Source organism: Petromyzon marinus (genome assembly GCF_048934315.1).
Source record: "Petromyzon marinus isolate PM22_M1 ecotype Great Lakes invasive population chromosome 84 unlocalized genomic scaffold, UKy_Petmar_22M1.pri1.0 chr84_unloc.1, whole genome shotgun sequence".
NCBI classification, from domain to species: domain Eukaryota; kingdom Metazoa; phylum Chordata; class Hyperoartia; order Petromyzontiformes; family Petromyzontidae; genus Petromyzon; species Petromyzon marinus.
In genome coordinates this window covers 777454-793068 of record NW_027422638.1, presented here as the reverse complement: position 1 = coordinate 793068, position 15615 = coordinate 777454, and the positions used below count along the sequence as shown (strand labels likewise).

Sequence of the window (15615 nt, the reverse complement as noted above, 5' to 3'; positions counted from 1 at the left end):
CTCTCTGTAGTACAGGGGGAGATCACACAAACTCCACTCACTCTGTAGTAGAGGGGGAGATCACACAAACTCCACTCTCTCTGTAGTACAGGGGGAGATCACACAAACTCCACTCTCTCTGTAGAACAGGGGGAAATCACACAAACTCCACTCACTCACTCTGTAGAACAGGGGGAGATCACACAAACTCCACTCTGTACAACGGGGGAGATCACACAAACTCCACTCTCACACTCTGTAGTACAGGGGGAGATCACACAAACTCCACTCACTCTGTAGAACAGGGGGAGATCACACAAACTTCACTCACTCTGTAGAACAGGGGGAGACCACACAAACTCCACTCTCTCTTTAGAACAGGGGGAGATCACACAAACTCCACTCACTCTGTAGAACAGGGGGAGATCACACAAACTCCACTCACTCTGTAGAACAGGGGGAGATCACACAAACTCCACTCGCTCTGTAGAACAGGGGGAGATCACACAAACTCCACTCACTCTGCAGTACAGGGGGAGATCACACAAACTCCACTCTCTCTGTAGTACAGGGGGAGATCACACAAACTCCACTGACTCTGTAGTAGAGGGGGAGATCACACAAACTCCACTCTCTCTGTAGTACAGGGGGAGATCACACAAACTCCACTCTCTCTGTAGAACAGGGGGAGATCACACAAACTCCACTCACTCTGTAGAACAGGGGGAAATCACACAAACTCCACTCACTCACTCTGTAGAACAGGGGGAGATCACACAAACTCCACTCTGTACAACGGGGGAGATCACACAAACTCCACTCTCACACTCTGTAGTACAGGGGGAGATCACACAAACTCCACTCACTCTGTAGAACAGGGGGAGATCACACAAACTTCACTCACTCTGTAGAACAGGGGGAGACCACACAAACTCCACTCTCTCTTTAGAACAGGGGGAGATCACACAAACTCCACTCACTCTGTAGAACAGGGGGAGATCACACAAACTCCACTCACTCTGTAGAACAGGGGGAGATCACACAAACTCCACTCACTCTGTAGAACAGGGGGAGATCACACAAACTCCACTCTGCAGTACAGGGGGAGATCACACAAACTCCACTCACTCTGTAGAACAGGGGGAGATCACACAAACTCCACTCACTCTGTAGAACAGGGGGAAATCACACAAACTCCACTCTCTCTGTAGTACAGGGGGAGATCACACAAACTCCACTCACTCTGTAGTAGAGGGGGAGATCACACAAACTCCACTCTCTCTGTAGTACAGGGGGAGATCACACAAACTCCACTCTCTCTGTAGAACACGGGGAGATCACACAAACTCCACTCACTCTGTAGAACAGGGGGAAATCACACAAACTCCACTCACTCACTCTGTAGTACAGGGGGAGATCACACATACTCCACCCACTCTGTAGTACAGGGGGAGATCACACAAACTCCACACTCTGTAGGACAGGGGGAGATCACACAAACTCCACTCACTCACTCTGTAGAACAGGGGGAGATCACACAAACTCCACTCTGTACAACAGGGGGAGATCACACAAACTCCACTCACTCTGTAGATCAGGGGGTTAGATCACACAAACTCCACTCACTCTGTAGAACAGGGGGAGATCACACAAACTCCACTCACTCTGTAGAACAGGGGGAGATCACACAAACTCCACTCACTCTGTAGAACAGGGGGAGATCACACAAACTCCACTCACTCTGTAGAACAGGGGGAGATCACACAAACTCCACTCTGTCGTACAGGGGGAGATCACACAAACTCCACTCTCTGTAGTACAGGAGGAGATCACACAAACTCCACTCACTCCGTAGAACAGGGGGAAATCACACAAACTCCACTCTCGGTAGTACAGGGGGAGATCACACAAACCCCACTCACTCTGTAGAACAGGGGGAGATCACACAAACTCCACTCATTCTGTAGAACAGTGGGAGATCACACAAACTCCACTCACTGTGTAGAACTGGGGGAGATCACACAAACTCCACTCACTCTTTAGAACAGGGGGAGATCACACTAACTCCACTCACTCTGTAGAACAGGGGGAGATCACACAAACTCCACTCTGTCGTACAGGGGGAGATCACACAAACTCCACTCTCTGTAGTACAGGGGGAGATCACACAAACTCCACTCACTCTGTAGAACAGGGGGAAATCACACAAACTCCACTCTCTCTGTAGTACAGGGGGAGATCACACAAACTCCACTCTGTCGTACAGGAGGAGATCACACAAACTCCACTCTCTGTAGTACAGGGGGAGATCACACAAACTCCACTCACTCTGTAGAACAGGGGGAAATCACACAAACTCCACTCACTCACTCTGTAGTACAGGGGGAGATCACACAAACTCCACTCACTCTGTAGAACAGGGGGAAATCACACAAACTCCACTCACTCTGTAGAACAGGGGGAAATCACACAAACTCCACTCACTCACTCTGTAGTACAGGGGGAGATCACACAAACTCCACGCACTCATTCACACTCCTACTCATTCACTCCTTTGTGTGACTCCCTGTGTGTCCCCTTGGTGACTCCCCTTGGTGACCCCCTGTCCACCCACCCCCCACCCCCACACCACCTTCAGGAGGACATCGATGAGAACCACGACCCCCACTTTGACCCCATCGTGTCGCTGCCCGAGCAGGAAGTTCGCACGCTCGAGGAGGATGAGAGCGAGCTCTTCAAGATGTACGCCTCACCAAGGACCTCACCCCGCACCTCACCCCGCACCTCACCAAGGACCTCACCCAGCAACTCACCCAGAACCTCACCAAGCACCTCACCCAGCCCCTCACCCAGCAACTCACCCAGCAACTCACCCAGAACCTCACCAAGCACCTCACCCCGCACCTCACCCCGCACCTCACCCAGCGCCTCACCAAGGACCTCACCCAGCAACTCACCCAGCACCTCACCCAGCCACTCACCCAGCGCCTCACCCAGCGCCTCACCCAGCGCCTCACCCAGCGCCTCACCCAGCACCTCACCCAGCACCTCACCCAGCACCTCACCCAGCAACTCACCCCGCACCTCACCCACAACCTCACCCCGCACCTCACCCCGCACCTCACCCCACACCTCACCCAGAACCTCACCCCGCACCTCACCCAGCAACTCACCCAGCCTCTCACCCAGCAACTCACCCAGCGCCTCACCCAGCAACTCACCCAGCACCTCACCCAGAACCTCACCCAGCTCCTCACCCTGCTCCTCACCCTGCTCCTCACCCAGCAACTTACCCAGCGCCTCACCCAGCAACTCAACCAGCACCTCACCCAGCAACTCACCCAGCGCCTCACCAAGCACCTCACCCAGCGACTCACCCAGCCCCTCACCCAGCTCCTCACCCAGCACCTCACCCAGCAACTCAACCAGCACCTCACCCAGCACCTCACCCAGCTCCTCACCCTGCTCCTCACCCTGCTCCTCACCCAGCAACTCACCCAGCGCCTCACCCAGCAACTCACCCAGCAACTCACCCAGCAACTCACCCAGCACCTCACCCAGCCCCTCACCCAGCGCCTCACCCAGCACCTCACCCAGCAACTCACCCAGCGCCTCACCCCACACCTCACCCAGAACCTCACCCCGCACCTCACCCAGCAACTCACCCCGCACCTCACCCAGCAACTCACCCAGCGCCTCACCCAGCTCCTCACCCAGCAACTCACCCAGCACCTCATCCAGTGCCTCACCCAGCTCCTCACTCTGCTCCTCACCCAGCGCCTCACCCAGCGCCTCACCCAGCGCCTCACCCAGCGCCTCACCCAGCGCCTCACCCAGCGCCTCACCCAGCGCCTCACCCAGTGCCTCACGCCGCACCTCACCCAGCGCCTCACCCAGCGCCTCACCCAGCGCCTCACCCAGCGCCTCACCCAGCCCCGCTCACCCACTTGCTTGCTCGCCCACTCACCCGTCCACCTACCCACTGTCTCCGTGGGTAGGTGTGTGTCTCTCTCTATGTGTGTCTCTCTCTCTGTGTGTCTCTCTCTCTGTGTCTCTCTCTCTGTGTCTCTCTCACTGTGTCTCTCTCACTGTGTGTCTCTCTCACTGTGTCTCTCTCTCACTGTGTCTCTCTCTCACTGTGTCTCTCTCTGTGTCTCTCTCTCTGTGTGTCTCTGTGTCTCTCTCTGGGTGTCTCTGTTTATCTCTCTCTGTGTGTCTCTGTTTATCTCTCTCTGTGTCTCTCTCTCTGTGTCTCTCTCTCTGTGTCTCTCTCTCTCTCTGTGTGTCTCTGTGTGTCTCTGTGTCTCTCTCTCTCTGTGTGTCTCTGTCTCTCTCTGTGTGTCTCTGTGTCTCTCTCACTGTGTGTCTCTCTCACTGTGTCTCTCTCTCACTGTGTCTCTCTCTGTGTCTCTCTCTCTGTGTGTCTCTGTGTCTCTCTCACTGTGTCTCTCTCTCTCTGTGTGTGTCTCTCACTGTGTCTCTGTGTGTGTCTCTTTGTCTTTCTCTCTGTGTCTCTCTCTCCCTGTGTCTCTCTCTCTCTGTGTCTCTCTCTCTCTCTGTGTCTCTCTCTCTGTGTGTCTCTCTCTCTGTGTGTCTCTCTCTCTGTGTGTCTCTCTCTCTGTGTGTCTCTCTCTCTGTGTCTCTCTCTCTGTGTCTCTCTCACTGTGTGTCTCTCTCACTGTGTCTCTCTCTCTGTGTGTCTCTGTGTCTCTCTCACTGTGTCTCTCTCTCTGTGTGTGTCTCTCACTGTGTCTCAGTGTGTGTCTCTGTGTCTTTCTCTCTGTGTCTCTCTCTCCCTGTGTCTCTCTCTCTCTCTGTGTCTCTCTCTCTGTGTGTCTCTCTCTCTGTGTGTCTCTCTCTCTGTGTGTCTCTCTCTCTGTGTGTCTCTCTCTCTGTGTGTCTCTCTCTCTGTGTGTCTCTCTCTCTGTGTCTCTCTCACTGTGTCTCTCTCTGTGTCTCTGTGTCTCTCTCACTGTGTCTCTCTCTGTGTGTCTCTGTGTCTCTCTCACTGTGTCTCTGTCTCTCTCTGTGTGTCTCTGTGTCTCTCTCTGTGTCTCTCTCTCTGTGTCTCTCTCTGTGTGTCTCTGTCTCTCTCTGTGTCTCTCTCTGTGTGTCTCTGTGTCTCTCTCTGTGTCTCTCTCTGTGTGTCTGTCTCTGTGTGTCTTTCTCTGTGTGTCTCTCTCTGTGTCTCTCTCTCTGTGTCTCTCTCTGTCTCTGTGTGTCTCTGTGTGTCTCTGTGTCTCTCTCTGTGTGTCTCTGTGTCTCTCTCTGTGTCTCTGTGTGTCTCTCTGTGTCTCTCTCTCTGTGTCTCTCTCTCTGTATCTGTGTCTCTGTGTGTCTCTTTGTCTTTCTCTCTGTGTGTCTCTGTGTCTCCCTCTGTGTCTATCTCTCTCTGTGTCTCTTTGTCTGTCTCCGTGTCTATGTACAGCAGAGCCAAGCTGTTCCTCGACTCACCCACTCACTGTGTCTCTCCGTGTCTCTCTGTCTCCAGTTGTCTCCGTGTGTACAGGACAGCCAAGCTGTTCCGCTACCTACTCGCCTACCCAACCCTCACCGTGTATCTCCGTGTGTCTCTGTCCCTCTGTCTCCGTGTCTACACGTATCTCCACGTGTCTCCGTGTGTAGAGGAGAGCCAAGCTGTTCCGCTACCTACTCACCTACCCAACTCTCACCGTGTCTCTCCGTGTCTCTCTGTCTCTCTCTCTGTCTCTCTCTCTGTCTCTCTCTCTGTCTCTCTGTGTCTCCGCGTGTCTTGGCGTGGACAGGAGAGCCAAGCTGTTCCGCTACCTACTCACCTACCCAACCCTCACCGTGTGTCTCCGTGTCTCTCTCTGTCTCTCTCTGTCTCTCTCTGTCTCTCTGTGTCTCTCTGTGTCTCCGCGTCTCTCTGTCTCTCTCTGTGTCTCCGCGTGTCTCCGCGTGTCTCGGCGTGGACAGGAGAGCCAAGCTGTTCCGCTACCTACTCACCTACCCAACCCTCACCGTGTGTCTCTCTCTCTGTCTCTCTCTGTCTCTGTTTCTCTCTCTCTGTGTGTCTCTCTCTCTGTGTGTCTCTCTCTCTGTGTGTCTCTCTCTCTGTGTGTCTCTCTCTCTGTGTGTCTCTCTCTCTGTGTCTCTCTCACTGTGTCTCTCTCACTGTGTCTCTCTCTGTGTGTCTCTGTGTCTCTCTCTGTGTCTCTGTGTCTCTCTCTGTGTGTCTCTGTGTCTCTCTCTGTGTCTCTCTCTCTGTGTGTCTCTCTGTGTGTCTCTGTCTCTCTCTCTCTGTGTCTCTGTGTCTCTGTGTGTCTCTCTCTGTGTGTCTCTCTCTGTGTGTCTCTCTCTGTGTGTCTCTCTCTGTGTGTCTCTCTCTGTGTGTCTCTCTCTGTGTGTCTCTCTCTGTGTGTCTCTGTGTCTCTCTCTGTGTCTCTCTCTGTCTCTGTGTGTCTCTGTGTGTCTCTGTGTCTCTCTCTCTGTGTGTCTCTGTGTCTCTCTCTGTGTCTCTGTGTGTCTCTCTGTGTCTCTGTGTCTCTCTCTCTGTGTGTCTCTGTGTCTCTCTCTGTGTCTCTGTGTGTCTCTCTGTGTGTCTCTCTCTGTGTCTCTCTCTCTGTGTCTGTGTCTCTGTGTGTCTCTTTGTCTTTCTCTCTGTGTGTCTCTGTGTCTCCCTCTGTGTCTATCTCTCTCTGTGTCTCTTTGTCTGTCTCCGTGTCTATGTACAGCAGAGCCAAGCTGTTCCTCGACTCACCCACTCACTGTGTCTCTCCGTGTCTCTCTGTCTCCAGTTGTCTCCGTGTGTACAGGACAGCCAAGCTGTTCCACTACCTACTCACCTTCCCAACCCTCACCGTGTGTCTCCGTGTGTCTCTGTCCCTCTGTCTCCGTGTCTACACGTATCTTCACGTGTCTCCGTGTGTAGAGGAGAGCCAAGCTGTTCCGCTACCTACTCACCTACCCAACCCTCACCGTGTCTCTCTCTCTGTCTCTCTCTGTCTCTCTCTGCCTCTCTCTGCCTCTCTCTGCGTCTCTCTGCGTCTCTCTGCGTCTCTCTGTCTCTCTCTGTGTCTCTCTCTGTCTCTCTCTGTGTCTCCGCGTGTCTCCGCGTGTCTCGGCGTGTACAGGAGAGCCAAGCTGTTCCGCTACCTACTCACCCACCCAACCCTCACCGTGTGTCTCCGTGTCTTTCTCTCTGTCTCTCTCTGTCTCTCTGTCTCTCTCTGTCTCTCTCTGTCTCTCTCTGTCTCCGCGTGTCTCGGCGTGTACAGGAGAGCCAAGCTGTTCCGCTACCTACTCACCTACCCAACCCTCACCGTGTCTCTCTCTGTCTCTCTCTGTCTCTCTCTCTGTCTCTCTGTGTCTCCGCGTGTCTCCGCGTGTCTCGGCGTGTACAGGAGAGCCAAGCTGTTCCGCTACCTACTCACCTACCCAACCCTCACCGTGTCTCTCTCTGTCTCTCTCTGTCTCTCTCTCTGTCTCTCTGTGTCTCCGCGTGTCTCCGCATGTCTCGGCGTGTACAGGAGAGCCAAGCTGTTCCGCTACCTACTCACCCACCCAACCCTCACCGTGTGTCTCCGTGTCTTTCTCTCTGTCTCTCTCTGTCTCTCTGTCTCTCTGTCTCTCTCTGTCTCTCTCTGTCTCTCTCTCTCTGTCTCCGCGTGTCTCGGCGTGTACAGGAGAGCCAAGCTGTTCCGCTACCTACTCACCCACCCAACCCTCACCGTGTGTCTCCGTGTCTCTCTCTGTCTCTCTGTCTCCGCGTGTCTTGGCGTGTACAGGAGAGCCAAGCTGTTCCGCTACCTACTCACCTACCCAACCCTCACCGTGTGTCTCCGTGTGTCTCTCTGTCTCCTTGTCTCTCTATCTCTCTCTCCGTGTCTCTCTCTGTCTCGGCGTGTACAGGAGAGCCAAGCTGTTCCGCTACCTACTCACCTACCCAACCCTCACCGTGTGTCTCCGTGTCTCTCTGTCTCCGTGTCTCTCCGTCTCCGTCTCTCTCTCTCTCCGTGTCTCCGCGTGTCTCGGCGTGTCTCGGCGTGTACAGGAGAGCCAAGCTGTTCCGCTACCTACTCACCTACCCAACCCTCACCGTGTGTCTCCGTGTCTCTCTGTCTCCGTGTCTCTCTGTCTCTGTCTCTCTCTGTCTCTCTCTCCGCGTGTCTCTCCGCGTGTCTCGGCGTGTACAGGAGAGCCAAGCTGTTCCGCTACGCCAGCGAGTCGGAGCCGGGCGAGTGGAAGGAGCGGGGCACGGGCGATGTGAAGCTGCTGCAGCACAAGCAGCGCCGCACCGTGCGTCTGCTCATGCGGCGAGACAAGACGCTCAAGATCTGCGCCAACCACTACAGTGAGCGGGTCGCACGCACGGAAGGCTGGCGTGGCTCGCTGACTCGCTGGCTCACTCGCTGTAGAGACGCTGACTCACTGGCTCACTCACTGCAGAGACGCTGACTCACTGTAGAGACGCTGACTCACTGACTCACTCACTCACTGCAGAGACGCTGACTCACTGACTCACTGTAGAGACGCTGACTCACTCGCTGTAGAGACACTGACTCACTGGCTCACTCGCTGTAGAGACGCTGACTCACTCGCTGTAGAGACGCTGACTCACTGACTCACTCACTCACTGCAGAGACGCTGACTCACTGACTCACTCACTCACTGCAGAGACGCTGACTCACTGACTCACTGTAGAGACACTGACTCACTCACTGTAAAGACGCTGATTCACTCACTGTAGAGACACTCACTCACTCACTGTAGAGACACTGACTCACTCACTGTAGAGACACTGACTCACTCACTGTAGAGACACTGACTCACTCACTGTAGAGACACTGACTCACTCACTGTAGAGACACTCACTCACTGTAGAGACACTGACTCACTGTAGAGACACTGACTCACTCACTGTAGAGACACTCACTCACTGTAGAGACACTCACTCACTGTAGAGACACTCACTCACTGTAGAGACACTCACTCACTGTAGAGACACTCACTCACTCGCTGCAGAGACGCTGACTCACTGCAGAGACGCTGACTCTCTGACTCACTCACTCACTGCAGAGACGCTGACTCACTGACTCACTGTAGAGACGCTGACTCACTCGCTGTAGAGACGCTGATTCACTGACTCACTGTAGAGACGCTGACTCACTCACTGTAAAGACGCTGATTCACTCACTGTAGAGACACTGACTCACTCACTGTAGAGACGCTCACTCACTGACTCACTGTAGAGACACTGACTCACTCACTGTAAAGATGCTGATTCACTCACTGTAGAGACGCTGACTCACTGTAGAGACACTGACTCACTCACTGTAGAGACACTCACTGTAGAGACACTGACTCACTCACTCGCTGTAGAGACGCTGACTCACTCACTCACTGCAGAGACGCTGACTCACTGACTCACTGTAGAGACACTGACTCACTCACTGTAAAGATGCTGATTCACTCACTGTAGAGACACTGACTCACTCACTGTAGAGACACTGACTCACTGGCTCACTCACTGTAGAGACACTCACTCACTGTAGAGACGCTGACTCACTCACTGTAGAAACACTGACTCACTGTAGAGACGCTGACTCACTCACTGTAGAGACACTGGCTCACTCGCTGTAGAGACGCTCACTCACTCACTGCAGAGACGCTGACTCACTGACTCACTGTAGAGACACTGACTCACTCACTGTAAAGACGCTGATTCACTCACTGTAGAGACGCTGACTCACTCACTGTAGAGACACTGACTCACTGTAGAGACACTGACTCACTCACTGTAGAGACGCTGACTCACTCACTGTAGAGACACTGACTCACTCACTGTAGAGACACTCACTCACTGTAGAGACACTCACTCACTGTAGAGACACTGACTCACTCACTGTAGAGACACTCACTGTAGAGACACTGACTCACTGTAGAGACACTCACTCACTCACTGTAGAGACACTCACTCACTGTAGAGACGCTGACTCACTCACTGTAGAGACACTGACTCACTGTAGAGACACTGACTCACTCACTGTAGAGACACTCACTGTAGAGACACTGACTCACTGTAGAGACACTGACTCACTCACTGTAGAGACGCTAACTCACTCACTGTAGAGACGCTAACTCACTCACTGTAGAGACACTGACTCACTGTAGAGACACTGACTCACTCACTGTAGAGACACTGACTCACTCACTGTAGAGACACTCACTGTAGAGACACTGACTCACTGTAGAGACACTGACTCACTGTAGAGACACTGACTCACTCACTGTAGAGACGCTGACTCACTCACTGTAGAGACACTCACTGTAGAGACACTCACTGTAGAGACACTGACTCACTCACTGTAGAGACACTCACTCACTGTAGAGACACTGACTCATGGAGCTGAATCCCAGCGTTTGGGAGCGACAGGACCTGGGTGTGGAGCTGTGACCGTGGTTGACTCTCTCCGTAGTCACCCCGCTGATGGAGCTGAATCCCAGCGTTGGGGAGCGACAGGACCTGGGTGTGGACCTGTGACCGTGGTTGACTCTCTCCGTAGTCACCCCGCTGATGGAGCTGAATCCCAGCGTTGGGGAGTGACAGGACCTGGGTGTGGAGCTGTGACCGTGGTTGACTCTCTCCGTAGTCACCCCGCTGATGGAGCTGAATCCCAGCGTTGGGGAGCGACAGGGCGTGGGTGTGGACCTGTGACCGTGGTTGACTCTCTCCGTAGTCACCCCGCTGATGGAGCTGAATCCCAGCGTTGGGGAGCGACAGGACCTGGGTGTGGAGCTGTGACCGTGGTTGACTCTCTCCGTAGTCACCCCGCTGATGGAGCTCAAGCCCAACGTGGGGAGCGACAGGACCTGGGTGTGGAGCTGTGACCGTGGTTGACTCTCTCCGTAGTCACCCCGCTGGTGGAGCTGAATCCCAGCGTTGGGGAGCGACAGGACCTGGGTGTGGAGCTGTGACCGTGGTTGACTCTGTCCGTAGTCACCCCGCTGATGGAGCTGAATCCCAGCCTTGGGGAGTGACAGGGCCTGGGTGTGGACCTGTGACCGTGGTTGACTCTCTCCGTAGTCACCCCGCTGATGGAGCTGAATCCCAGCGTTGGGGAGCGACAGGACCTGGGTGTGGAGCTGTGACCGTGGTTGACTCTCTCCGTAGTCACCCCGCTGATGGAGCTCAATCCCAGCCTTGGGGAGCGACAGGACCTGGGTGTGGAGCTGTGACCGTGGTTGACTCTGTCCGTAGTCACCCCGCTGGTGGAGCTGAATCCCAGCGTTGGGGAGCGACAGGGCCTGGGTGTGGAGCTGTGACCGTGGTTGACTCTGTCCGTAGTCACCCCGCTGATGGAGCTGAATCCCAGCGTTGTGGAGCGACAGGACCTGGGTGTGGAGCTGTGACCGTGGTTGACTCTCTCCGTAGTCACCCCGCTGATGGAGCTGAATCCCAGCGTTGGGGAGTGACAGGACCTGGGTGTGGAGCTGTGACCGTGGTTGACTCTGTCCGTAGTCACCCCGCTGATGGAGCTGAATCCCAGCGTTGGGGAGTGACAGGACCTGGGTGTGGAGCTGTGACCGTGGTTGACTCTGTCCGTAGTCACCCCGCTGATGGAGCTGAATCCCAGCCTTGGGGAGCGACAGGACCTGGGTGTGGAGCTGTGACCGTGGTTGACTCTCTCCGTAGTCACCCCGCTGATGGAGCTCAAGCCCAACGTGGGGAGCGACAGGGCGTGGGTGTGGAGCTGTGACCGTGGTTGACTCTCTCCGTAGTCACCCCGCTGATGGAGCTCAAGCCCAACGTGGGGAGCGACAGGGCGTGGGTGTGGAGCTGTGACCGTGGTTGACTCTGTCTGTAGTCACCCCGCTGATGGAGCTCAAGCCCAACGTGGGGAGCGACAGGGCGTGGGTGTGGAGCACGCTGGCGGACTTCACGGACAACGAAGCTCGCCCCGAGATGCTCGCCCTGCGCTTCCTCAACGCCGAGAGTACGCGGGGGGAGGGGATGAGGAGGGTGGATGGTGGACGATGAGGGGGGTGAGGATTTGTGGGTGTCTGCGTGTGAGTGAGTTAATAGGTAGGTGAGTGTGTGAGTGGGTAGGCGAGTGTACGGGTTGGTGGGTGGGTGAGTGGGTGGGTGAATGTGTGGGTAGGCGAGTGAGTGAGTGGGTAGGTGAGTGGGGGAGTGCGTGGGCGAGTGGGTGAGTGGGTGGGTGAGTGGGTTAGTGAGTAGATAGGTGAGTGTGTGAGTGGGGGAAGTGAGTCTTTGTGTGAGTGGGTAGGCGAGTGTACGAGTTGGTGAGTGAGTGGGTGAATGTGTGGGTGGGTGGGTGAGTGGGTTAGTGAGTAAATAGGTAGGTGAGTGTGTCAGTGGGTAGGCGAGTGTACGAGTTGGTGAGTGAGTGGGTGAATGTGTGGGTGGGTGGGTGAGTGGGGGAGTGTGTGGGCGAGTGGGTGAGTGAGTGGGTTAGTGAGTAAATAGGTAGGCGAGTGTGTGAGTGGGGGAAGTGAGTGAGTGTGTGAGTGGGTAGGCGAGTGTACGAGTTGGTGAGTGAGTGGGTGAGTGGGGGATGTGAGTGAGTGGGTAGGCGATTGTACAAGTTGGTGAGTGAGTGAGTGAATGTGTGGATGGGTGGGTGAGTGGGGGAGTGTGTGGGCGAGTGGGTGAGTGAGTGGGTTAGTGAGTAAATAGGTAGGTGAGTGTGTGAGTGGGGGAAGTGAGTGAGTGTGTGAGTGGGTAGGCGAGTGTACGAGTTGGTGAGTGAGTGGGTGAATGTGTGGGTAGGTGAGTGGGTGAGTGCGTGGGTTAGTGAGTAGATAGGTAGGTGAGTGTGTGAGTGGGTAGGCGAGTGTACGAGTTGGTGAGTGAGTGGGTGAATGTGTGGGTAGGTGAGTGGGTGGGTAGGTGAGTGGGTAGGTGAGTGGGTGAGTGAGTGGGTTAGTGAGTACATAGGTAGGTGAGTGTGTGAGTGGGGGAAGTGAGTGAGTGAGTGGGTAGGCGAGTGTACGAGTTGGTGAGTGAGTGGGTGAGTGGGGGAGTGCGTGGGCGAGTGGGTTAGCGAGTGAATGGGTAGGTGAGTGGGTTAGTGGCTGGGTGGGTGACTGGGTGAGTGTCTGGGTGAGTGGATGAATGTGTGGGTAGGTGAGTGATTGGGTCGACTAGTGGGTGAGTGGGTAGGTGAGTTGGCGAGTGGGTGGACGAGTGGGTGAGTGAGTGGGTAGGTGAGTTAGTGAGTGAGGAGGTGAGTGAGTTAGTGGCTGGGTGAGTTAGTGAGTGGGTAGGGGAGTGAGTCGGTGAGTAAATGGGTCACCTTTTGCCTGTGAGTGGGTGAGTGAGTGAGAGTGGGTCGGTGAGTGGGTGAGTGAGAGTGCGTAGGTGGGTGGGTGAGTGAAAGTGGGTGGGTGAGTGTGTGAGTGAGAGTGGGTAGGTGAGTGCGTGAGTGTACGAGTGAGTGGGTAGGTGAGTGGGTAATTGTGTGAGTGGGTGGGTGAGTGTACGAGTGGGTGGGTGAGTAGGTAAGTGGGTGAGTGGGTGAGTGGGTGAGTAGGTGAGTGGGTGGGTGAGTGGGTGGGTGAGTGGGTAAATGTGTGAGTGGGTGGGTGAGTGTACGAGTGAGTGAGTGGGTGAGTGTGTAGTTTAGTGGGTAGGTGAGTGTACGAGTGAGTGGGTGGGTGAGTGTGTAGTTGAGTGGGTGGGTGAGTGGGTTAATGTGTGAGTAGGTGAGTGTGTGAGTGAGTGGGTAAATGTGTGAGTGGGTGGGTGAGTAGGTGAGCAGGTGAGTGAGTGGGTAGGTGAGTGTGTGAGTGAGTGAGTGGGTGGGTGAGTGTACGAGTAGGTGGGTAGGTGAGTGGGTGACTGGTAAGTGGGTAAATGTGTGAGTGGGTGGGTGTGTAGTTTAGTGTGTGAGTGGGTGGGTAAATGTGTGAGTGGGTGGCTGCCCGGCTCACCTTCGCCTGTTGTTGCGACCCAACGCAGATGCCCAGAAGTTCAAGCAGAAGTTTGAGGAGTGCCAGAGAACGCTGAAGGAGGAGAATGATGGTCACTCGGGTAAGCCTGCCGACTCATTCACCCGCTCACTCGTTCATTCACCCTCTCACTCATTCACCCACTCATTCATTCACCCACACACTCGCCCACTCATTCATTCACCCAAACACTCGCCCAGTCACTCATTCATTTACTCATTCATTCGCTTATTCACCCACCCACTCACTCATTCACCCACCCACTCACTCATTCACCCACCCACTCATTCATTCACCCACACACTCGCCCACTCACTCATTCATTCACCCACACACTCGCCCAGTCACTCATTCACTCACTCATTCGCTTATTCACCCACCCACTCACTCATTCACCTACTCACTCATTCACCCACTCACACATTCACCCACTCACTCATTCACCCACACACTCGCCCAGTCACTCATTCACCCACTCACTCGTTCATTCACCCACTCGTTCATTCACCCACTCACTCATTCATTCACCTACTCACTCGCCCACTCACTCATTCATTCACCCACACACTCACCGACTCATTCACCCACCATTCACTCGCCCACTCACTCGCCCACTCACTCGCCCACTCACTCGCCCACTCACTCGTTCATTCACTCGTTCATTCACTCGTTCATTCACTCGTTCATTCACCCACTCACTAATTCACCCACACACTCATTCGCATATTTACCCACTCACTCATTCAACCACTCACTCATTCATTTACTCATTCATCCTCTCATTCACTCACTCACCTCACCTATCCGCTCACCTTCCCATTCATTCACTCACCCACTCACCTACCCACTCACTCGCTCACCCACTTACGTACCCACATACTCACCCACTAGCCTACTCACCTACCCAATCACTCACCTACCCACTCACTCGCCTACCTACCGACTCACTCACCCACCCACCCACTCACCCACCCACTCGCCCACCCACTCAACTACTCACCTACCCGCTCACTCACCAACCAACTCACCCACCCATTCACCTACTCACCTTCCCACTCACTCACCGACTCAGCCGCTCACTCACCTACTCACCCACTCACTCACTCGCCTACTCACCTTCCCACTCACTCACCGACTCACCCACTTACTCGCCTACTCACCTACTCAGCTGCCACTCACCCGCTCACTCTCCCACTCACTTGCCTACTCACCTACCCACTCACCCACTCACCGACCCACTCACTCGCCTACTCACCTTCCCACTCACTCACCAACTCACCCGCTGACTCACCTACTCACCCACTCACTCGCCTACTCACCTACCCACTCACCGACCCACTCACTCGCCTATTCACCTACTCACCTTCCCACCCACTCACCGACTCACCCACTCACCGACTCACCCACTCACTCGCCTACTCACCTACCCACTCACCCACTCACCGACCCACTCACTCGCCTACTCACCTTCCCACTCACTCACCGACTCACCCGCTCACTCACCTACTCACCCACTCACTCGCCTACTCACCTACCCACTCACCGACCCACTCACCCACTCACTCGCCTATTCACCTACTCACCTTCCCACCCACTCAACCGACTCACCCACTCACCGACTCACCCGCTCACTCACCTACCCGCTCACTCACTCACCCACACACTCACTCACTCACCCACCCACCCACTCACTCACCCACC

The 15615-nt window shown here is 55.0% G+C and overlaps 1 protein-coding gene and 1 long non-coding RNA gene across 2 annotated transcripts in view; one reads left to right on the top strand and one right to left on the bottom strand.

The window, feature by feature from the left end:
- LOC142908405 (uncharacterized) overlaps positions 1-15615 on the bottom strand; it is a 234127-nt gene that overhangs the window by 117793 nt on the left and 100719 nt on the right. The window lies entirely within an intron of this gene.
- Positions 1-15615, top strand: part of RANBP1 (RAN binding protein 1) — a 48889-nt gene that overhangs the window by 30311 nt on the left and 2963 nt on the right. The window contains exons 2-5 of the mRNA XM_032943993.2: positions 2618-2721; positions 8136-8293; positions 11808-11936; positions 13925-13996. Of these exons, the coding sequence (XP_032799884.2) occupies positions 2618-2721; positions 8136-8293; positions 11808-11936; positions 13925-13996 (463 nt within the window). The remainder of the gene's footprint in view (positions 1-2617; positions 2722-8135; positions 8294-11807; positions 11937-13924; positions 13997-15615) is intronic.